The 10,150-nt window shown below is 32.5% G+C and overlaps 1 protein-coding gene across 1 annotated transcript; it reads right to left on the bottom strand.

The window, feature by feature from the left end:
• Positions 1-2,679: 2,679 nt before the first annotated feature.
• On the bottom strand, positions 2,680-3,583 carry LOC129216352 (uncharacterized). Its single transcript, XM_054850566.1, has 2 exons — positions 3,218-3,583; positions 2,680-2,997 (listed from the first exon to the last, which is right to left on the bottom strand). Exons 1-2 carry the CDS (start codon positions 3,581-3,583, stop codon positions 2,680-2,682), a joined length of 684 nt encoding a protein of 227 aa, XP_054706541.1.
• Between the last annotated feature and the right edge of the window lie 6,567 nt (positions 3,584-10,150).

Here is a 10,150-nt window from a genome sequence, read left to right as displayed (position 1 = left end):
AATACAAATAAAAACTAAAATGATTCCGAAATATCTTCTCTCTGACTCCCATCAAAATACATTCCTTAATAAGCTGCATGTCAATTCCGATTTTTCCACTGTCAACTCAGGGTTGTCAACTGCTATTATCGACGCAACACCATAACGATTTCGCGAAAGTCAATCAATATATGATCAGCTTCTATTGTGTCCAAGTGAGGTCCATAACGAATTATCAATCCACCCCTCATTTACGAGGTGCCGGGATAATCCCAGCCCTTTATGCCTCTCTCCCTCCTCTTTGCCTCACTTCATTAAAGCCCTACTTATCGAGGTCATTGTGTGCGGGGGGTGGGCCACGTGATTTACGGCTTCGCTGTCTCTGATTTATGATGACGTCACTTGATGGATGCTCTCCTGACCGGACGGACGGGAAGTTAATGTACGCCCTCCCGGTTTTCATGTTATCGCGGTTTTGATACACTTCCCGGTGGAGTTGCAATGACCACTGTCTCAGAGAAGACATATGAATAGAGTTCGAGTCTAATGAGCCGAATTAGTTTGAACATTTGTACACGGTAATTTGTTTTTTGAACTTGCTTAATAATGAGGAGAAGACGAACGATCGAGTAACGCTCCTGACGTCAGTTATATATATATATATATATGGATACTGCTAGTATATACATATATATAATAAATAAATATATATATTTATTTATTTATATTGGTTACGTTTGACATGCAGGGAAAGGCTTTATTGTGACAAAGCTGACCTGAGTCCGATAACTTAACTGTTTTACCGGTAAGACTGATTTTTGGAGAATGAAGAAACGAAAAAGTGGTAAACTGTGGTTAAGTGGTAAAAGTGGTTAAGGACTAATCAACTGTAGTTGGGGTTGAAATTTTAAATATGAAAAGATCATCAAACAGGCAATTGCCTTGTTCAAATGTGGAAAATCTTTTCACCCCTCATACCTTGACAGGCGATTTTCTAGTCTTGTAAAATGGTAGTTGTAGAGAAATGTGTCTGATCAGTTTGAGTTAAATTATCGTGAAAGTTTATTTAATTGAGCAGAAAAAAAATCCCAGATAAATAAGATAAGAAAAAAAAATCGACATTAATATTCACTGCAACGAAAGTTATGTTTCTAAAGTGCTGTGAAATCAGCCAAAACAGTCAATAAAATGAGATGCCTTGCGTTGTGTGTTGCGCATATATATTTAAATATAGTTCCTCAGTGATTCACTTGCTCAGATTTATCTGATCATTTACAACCGATAAACAGAGCAATTGGTAGGTGCGGGGGGGGGGGGGTATCTGAGGGTTTTAAATGTCAAATGTGTGTTGCGCTTGTCCTGGGGGAAAAGTGAGATAGAAATGTGAAATTGGTATCGTTTTTACAAATTATATCCGGCCAAAAAGCAATTTTCTATTAACCCTTTGAAGCAGAATTTGCAATAAAAACATTTTTCATACTTTTTTCATTATTTTGTATTAATTTAGATCAAAATAAGTGAAAAATATGTTTTTTAGAAATTTAATATTTTTTCGTTATGAAATACAGCATGGGACACCGGTGTCCCTTTCTGCGTTAAAGGTAAAGTCTTATTGGGACACCCGTGTCCCTTTCTGCGTCAAAGATTTAAATTTTACTGGTCAATGATGTTCCAGTCTTCACCACGGAAGCAAAAAAAAAAAGCATAAAAATTTTACTACCTAAGTTTGAGGACAAAAAGGAACCACCAAACATAAATAATTTCTATACATACCATTTATTTTTCACGGAATTCCTTGAAACAATTTCTGCTTGTGGTAAGGCAGAAATGCATATTACAAAAAGTGCAAAAAATATTTGTCCTATTCTCAACTTTTTTTTTCCGAACAGTTTTTGCATCTCTTTCTCACCTCTGAAGTATCTGGTAAGTGTCTCTTGGAACTTTCATTGTGTGCACTGAGTTGTTGAGACATGCGATGACGGTTTGAATATGAATGTAAGTTGTGTTTCTGGCTCGAAAAATCCCCTATCAATGCGAGTGCAATTTTTCGCCGAAAGGTGATACTTTTCTCTTTTGTTGAGGGATTCAACTTTTGGAAAATAACGTCCAATATGTCATGAAATGGGCGCAAATAGTACTTATACCTGGAGCCTCTATCGATTCCATATGAAACTTTCTTTTGGTCCATAATGTCCACACCACCCATGAAATTGTTATAGTCATTTATGACTGCTGGGCATGTTACACTTTTTTTCTCCACTTTTCCTTTTTCTCTGCGCTTGACTGTCACAATTTCATCGGGTCTTCTCATCGTACTAAGGAGCAGGACAGACCTATTATCCATCCATTTTACGACGTATATTCCTTCGGCTTGCCTGCAGTCGATTTCGCCTCGATTCATTTCTCTGTCTTTTTTCAAATCTATCGGTAAATCTTTTCGATCACACCGAATGGTACCGCAAGCAAATACTTTTTTCTCTTTGAGAACCTTTAGCAGCTCAAAACTCGTAAAAAAATTGTCAAAGAACAATTTGGCACAAGTGCCATTCAACTTTTCAGATAGCTGAAGAACAACAGATGCACCAAGCCCATATTCAGCTTCTTTTTTCTTTCCAGTGTACATGTCAAACTCGTACAAATATCCGTTCTTTGATCCACACCGAGACCACATTTTGAATCCCCATCGAATTGGCTTATTTTTTACATATTGGCGATCATATGTTCGTCAATAGACATACATTCCTCCGGCTCAACTGCCTCCTGAAAAGCTTTATTGAAATGCTCTATCAACGGGCGAATTTTAAATGCTCTGTCACGATTTTCGTCATCTATATTGGGAGTATTCTTCTCATTATCATTAAAATGCAAAAACCTTCTTATTTCAGTAAATCTTTCATAAGTCATTGTTCTTGCAATCAGTGAAACTCTCAAATCTTCGTCAGTGGACCAATAATCTCTTAAATTAGGAAGGACGTGATATCCCATAACATAACATATTCCTAGATATGCATATATCTCCTGGGATGAAGTTTCAAATAGTTCACCCTTCTGTTGAGCATACAGATTTGCTTGGGGGACAATTATTTCTTCAACTAAAGATTTTAAGTTAGAAACTGCGAGAAATGTATCTGCTTCTGATGAGTGTTCAGTCAGAGACAGTAATTTTACTTTGCCCCTTTCTATTTCGATGTCAGGTTTCGGTAAAAAAAACGGGATCTATTTCTTTTGACCAAACAACCTTCTTTTCTTCTTTCTTCCCTCTCTTATAGCTTCTGTTTTGTTTTTTTCCTCTCTTGCAACTTTGTTTATGAAACGTAGCATTCCTTTTCCTCTTTGATGCTCTTTCCACATCTTTTTCCGTCTCTGGCACTACCTCCACTTCTTCATTTTCAGTAGTATTTTTCACTTTTGCACCATCAATAATGACAAGAATTTTTTCATGATCACCATTACCTAAATTAACGATATCACTTTCCAAAAACTCGGTATCTTCATCATCTAAATCACCACATTCACTGCCACTGCTTTCCGCAAACAATATTGCATTAATTTGTTCTTGTGTTAGTTCAAAATGCCTTGAACGACGATATTTACTGCACGCCATTTTAGCTGTTTGCAGAAAATTCGCTGAACACAGAATGCTGATCAACCTACGTGCAAATGCTCAAATTGCAAATACTAACCTCAAATGTGACCTTCAAATCCTTTATCAGGAGCCATTGTTACAGAAAGAGACTATTCTTGCCTATTGTATCCCTGAATAGAAGGAATGAATACTATCTCCAAAACTATTTCACACGTGCTCGCTCGCAGGGCGGTCAGGTAGCTTATCGCAGATAGGGACGCATGTGTCCCTTGGGAAGTCTGGCCTCGTGGCTCAGTTCTAAACAATAATTTTTTGAAATCACACTACTTTTCAGTTACTTAGATCTACATGAAACAGTAATTCATTCTTGAAATTTTTTTAGATTAAGAAATCAATTATTGACAAATTTTTAAATGTGAGGGAAAAAAAAAATTCATACTACATTTTTTGAATTTTTTATTCAAGTACAAAAAAAATTCCGATTACTTAAAAAAATTTTAAGAGTAATATTTAGACTGTTTTTTATTATTAAAAAATATAAAATTATATTTTAACGTATAAATAGAGCGTCAGAAAAATTATGTATAAAAGGGACACCGGTGTCCCATCTGCGTCAAAGGGTTAATAAACTTGAAAAATGCATTTACTGTTTTATGTGATTTTTAGCACTTTGTTAAATAGACATCAGTCAGTGAAAATAAAAATAAATAGAAGTAAAAATTTGCACTCTAATCTGAAGTAACTCGTAGAATAAATCATACTACAGCAAAACAGTAACGTTGATAATAATACCTTCGAAAAATGCATAATCACCTATAATCACCTCCGACTCATGATCTCACAAGCAACGATAAAATTAAAAATTTAAAATACCCCCAACTGAGTCGCAACTGTAGAATGAAGAGGGGAAATTAAAAATCCTTTTAAAAGCATTATATTATTAAAAATCAATGTCAAGTATTTTATTTGCTATTAACTAGAAACAGATAAAAAATTTAAATCATTGCTTTTAATTTCACTATCGGCCAACAATGAATTCGGTTATTTATCGCGTGAATAAAGGCTTATCCGTTATTGAAATCTGCTTTAAAAAACGTTATAATTCGAATTCTTTTAAACATGGAAGTTCCAAAAACATTTTATCAGACATGGGAAAAAAATCTCTTTATTTTGGTATTAAATTTAAAAAACTGTAACTATGTTTTCACTGCAAAAATCGAAAAAACCTGTTAGATGGTTTTAATTAATATCTTCGTTAATTAATGTCATCCAAAGATGCAACGTAGCTAAGAACACTCTCGATCAACTCTCCTTTCGAAAAAATTTTAGTTTTTCAAAATCGGCCCATTCGTTAAGGCACTAGAGTGCCACAGACAGATAAACAGATACACAGACACGTTAAACTTACAACCTCCTTCCTTTTTGTGTCGGGGGTTAAAAATAGACTCTCTGAGAAATACAAATTAGGTGTTTGTGATTATTTAAATATTTATATTTTTTGATAAGTTATAGAAAAAACTCTACATTCTTATGTACTGTTCCTTTTACAAATTTACCGTTCGATTGTAGATGATAACAGTATTTCAAAAAATCTTTTGTTTTCATTTCTTTCATTGGCGTTTGAATTTGTATGCATAGCTAATCACGTCGCAAACTTCTTTTTTCTTTTGTGAGTTAGTTTCTCATTAAAGTAATTATCGTTTCAATTGAGTATCTATTGTTTTACATCATTTCATCAAAACAAATTTTATTATAGTATTAGAATAGGTTTTTAATGCCTGCTCTTTCTTCAGAGTATAATACTTAAAAATTCGAGCCATTGATCTTTCATTTATTAATACAGAAAGAAAGGTGTGTCCTAAATTTCTTAGTCAAAGCATACATTTCACCAAAGATGGAGCTTACAAAAAACAGAAGTGCACATTAGCTTTTTTCCATAAACTGTTTTAAGTAGATCCAGCGCGAAATGAAATTTATATGATGTATGTGTCTTTCTTTCTTTCTTTTTTTTTTTTGAAAAGATGTAATGCAACTTTATCATTTACACTTCCAAGAAAGATAATTTGTCACTTCCGCAAATTAAGATTTTCATCTTAATTTATATTACCGCCGCTGCCAAGGAGAGCGGGAAACTACCGAACATTACTCCACACCAGTTTTATAGCCAAACGGTTTTCTAATGACATTAGATGGGTTTCGATAATAATAGATGCGGTGGGGTGGGACATAGATCCAGGCTGAGTAATCACCACCAATTCCAAATGAAAAAAGAAGGTTTAAGCGGGGTAGAATCTGATCTGCTCAACGCCTCCTGAAAATTGATCTCCAAGAAGAGGAGGTTATCGGGGGAGACGAGTAACGATTACCATTTTTAGAGCGGGATCATAAACTTGTTATCGATACGGTTCTGATGTAATCAATAGGAGGGAGGATCTGCGGGATTGGTTTTATGGGCTGATCATGCTGTCAGTTTTATGTAGGCCATAAAGAAAAGGACGACATGGTTTGTAGTACAAGACATTTCTCAAGTAATATTTAATGGGATAACATCTTTGAGAAAGGTAACCCCCGTCCCCCCGTTAACATGTTTTAGTTAGGTGTTACGCAGTGAAATCCCGGCTAAAAAGAGTTATTAGATTAAAGCTGTAAATCAGTTAATAGTACTTTTAAGTGAAACAAATACAATTTATTTGAAAACCCTGACAAAGATGCAAAAATTTTGTATCAACATTAGAACACCCAATAGGTAATGAATACGGATATTTGACGGAAAAAGTGTTAATTTTTCCTTTCTTAATTAAAGTAGATTTTAATCATATTAAACTAGAGTTTTCACTTTCTATAATTACCAAAAGTTTATATAAGCATTATTATACACACTGAAGGCCAAAATCTGCAGTACGCTAGTTAAAGCAAAAGAAAAAAATCACATTTAAGATGCAGAGGCAGCAGAGAGTTAAGTTTATTATGATTGGATTCAATCGGTTCAGTCACAGCAACATATGAAAGAGCTTATAAGAGCTTATTTACATATGAAAGAGCTTATTTACTCACATTTTCAGAAAAATGGTGACCCAAACCATTTTGATGTAGTTACTTATGGCCAGATTTCAATAGTTTTTATTTCAGAAAACTTATCATTTTGTCATAATATTTTTTTTTTTTTTTTTTTGTAAATTATCAATGTGCATTGTGAAATTATAAATAGTGTAAAGAATACTTTTTTCTTACTTCATTAATATGATTGTACATGCAATGTAGTTAAAAAGAAAATGTTGTCCAACATTGCAAAATAATTTACAGAATTGGTTTTGACATTTTTCTTCCCAAACACATAATTCAATTCACTATAACTTCAGAGAGACGGAAGCGGAAAGTCAGTTTCAACAAATGCTGTATCCAATTTAGCAGTAAGAGTTGAAGTTTTGTACCAGGTTTACAGTTTTGCCTACTCTTTTACAAATACCTCAATACCACTGCTGAAACAATAACATAGGAAAAGTAAATAATCATCAACATTGTTTACCTGAAGGAAATCACATTTTGATTCAATATTTGTAATTAAAAAATGTTAAATATACTGCACATCTAACTGAAATGTTTAAAGCAAACTTATTTGAAGAAATAGTGAAACTAGTGGCTTGATGCTGCGAAGATAAACTTTTCCTTTTTTTTTTTCAAATGTGTCTATGCATCGTTAAAATTTAGCTTACGAAACCTATGAAACCGGCTTGATATTTTAACTATATTTCAAAATGTAATCAAGAACATATTTTCCAAAGTGATAAAGTAGCTCTAGTTAATGATTGAAATAAATTAAATCTAAATGTTTTTTTTAACTTGAGTGAAACATCGTCAATTCTAAATTTAAATTAAATAACATAATAAGGAGGCTTTAAAAAACACACTATAAGTATTTTCCAATCAATTTCTTTAATATGGTATCTTTAACAGAACGTTTAGTCACCATAATAACCATGCTACATGGAATTGATTATTTTTACTCGTCGAAAATCATATTTAGACTTTCAAATTATTTTTAAACCATTTTCATGCGGAACTATATATACTACATTGAGCTGAAGTATTCCTTATTGTATTCACTCTCCAGAAAAAAAATTATTCTGTTCGATATTAGGAGTTAAACTACACCGTAAAAGAGCTGATGATTTTGGAATACAATACTGGCCAGAAAATCCAGTTCAAGGCCGTGAAATCAATAATGAACTATGACAAAAATAGTAACATACGGTTTTATAAATGAATTGTCATGTGAAATTAAGACTAATTATTCATAAAAGTAGCAGTGACATACGGTCTTGTAAATGAGTTGTGCAGTGAAATGATCAACAATAAAGCATACATTTGCAGTTATTTATCATTTTTATGCCAACGATTTTTCTATCATTGTCACTTTTCATAGCCACAATTGTTGATTTTATAGATGAAAACCATAGAAAAGGAAAGCAATAAATTTTGCATGTAAGTAGAAATAAACCAGCATACAAATTTTATTGGTTTCCTATTCTGAGGTTTCTCAGTTGAAAGAAACTTTGATTTAGTCTAAAAACAGCGACAATGATGTAAATAAAACTTTTCAGAAATATTATAAATTGCTTTTAAATGCTTGTTTTATTTCAACTATTTTTTCCGTACACTTGAAAAACAACGTCTTTTCTATATTTTACTGCACCAATTTCAGGAGGTTTTATTTTATTTATTTATTTATTTTTTCTATTTCTTCAAAAACATTTAATAATGTTGCGAACTTAAGTACTAACAAAATAAATATCTAAAGGAGAAATTTTTAGGAAGTCTCTTTAAGTATTGCTGCAACTGAAAATTAAAATGGATAAAAATTAATATATCAAGCAAATTTTAATAATTTTCTACCATTTTTTAGAGAAATTGCATTGATATGAAAAGAAAACTTTTTGATTCATATAGATTGTAAACGCGATAGAGCTTTCCTATATTACTGAATATACTGCATCGTTATTTCACTGACAGCATTATTTCACCCTCAGCAATGTGTTGATCAAATTTGTTGCATTACGTGAGAAATGTTTTTCAGTCTGCAATCAATTATACCTTTAAGTATAATATAACTTCATATACAGTATTTATTTCTCTTCAAACTGAGACACTTATATAAAGTAGTTTTTTAAACTCTTCAGTATTGTGTTGCAACATGATGGTTTAAGAAAAAAAATATATTTTACTGGGCATAATGAAATCGGACATGCAATCAATATAGTTAAATATTTGTCTACTTCTGCAAAATTTGATCGTTTTCTTGTCTATTTTTTGCTCTGTTATCTGTTTTTTTAAGATATTGTCTAAACATTATCATGACTAAACATAAATAAAAGATTTTATTTAATATTATATATTATTAATTTTTACAATTCAATCCAAGAGTCCCATTCAAAATATCAAATTTATGCCATGTACTAGTGGTACCTGCACGGCTTTGCCCGTAGTAGAAAATAAAAAGGTCATTTTTCTTTGCCTGTATACTTACAAATAATGGATGATGAATTTCTCCCCAATGTGCTGTGTTAATCTGCTCGTCCATGTTACGGTAATTTACTCCTATAATTTACGGTAATTTACTGGTCTATGTTATAGTAATTTGCTCGTCAATGTTATGGTAATTTACTCGTCCATGTTATTGTATTCGCTCAGTATTGCCGCAAAGGAATTAATTCCACAAATGGTGGTTAAAAAGGAAACAGAAGAAAAAACGAAATCGAATTTTCGAAAAATCGCTTCGAGTGGCTCACCCCTATGCTACAATTTCGTGCCAAATTTCATGAAAATCGGCCGAACGGTCGAGGCGTTATGCGCGGAATAGATATCTGGAGATCCAGACATCCAGTAATCCAGAATTCCAGAGGCACATACTTTTAGCTTTATTATTAGTAAAGATTATCAGAAGATAAGAACGGAGAGTATTTATTTAACTTATCTTTCTCAATGAAAGATGGGGAGATATGTTAATTATGCATTTTCTTCTTATAAAATAATATAAAAGAATTTTTAACAACATGCTGATCTCAAAGTCAATTACTTACAACATACGCAACAAGAACTTCATTTTATCGTAAGAATAGAGTGCTACAGTTCTTAATTCTTTTCTTTCAACATCCGTAACTTTACTTCTTATTCTTTTAACCTCCAGCTTTTCAAGTATCAGCGCAATTCAGATAATTTATTTTCTAAAGAATTCCCGCACGATTTTAGTTTCTTTTATCGAAATTACACGTTTATTGAATGAGATTTGAATTTTAGTGCTAAAACTACGTTAAATGAGAGTTTTGTATATCTTGAAACGTTTTCTGTTGACATAATGCATTTGTATTGCAAAAAGCCATGGGAAAGTGTCAATTGTAGGACACGAATCAATGATTAAATGACAGAACCAATACTTTTATTGTAACACGAGTCTAGCGAAAGTATAATTTTCTTCCCCTGTTTGCAGTTTCAGATTGTTCTTTTCCATTCATGCAAATGTAAAAATTACTTTAAAGGGAATTTGATCAAACCTTCTTACTCTAACAGCGCACATAAATTATAATCGAA

This window comes from Uloborus diversus, chromosome 2 (genome assembly GCF_026930045.1).
Source record: "Uloborus diversus isolate 005 chromosome 2, Udiv.v.3.1, whole genome shotgun sequence".
NCBI classification, from domain to species: Eukaryota; Metazoa; Arthropoda; class Arachnida; order Araneae; family Uloboridae; genus Uloborus; species Uloborus diversus.
Note: the sequence above shows the minus strand (reverse complement) of the source record. Positions and strands in the feature narration are given on the sequence as shown.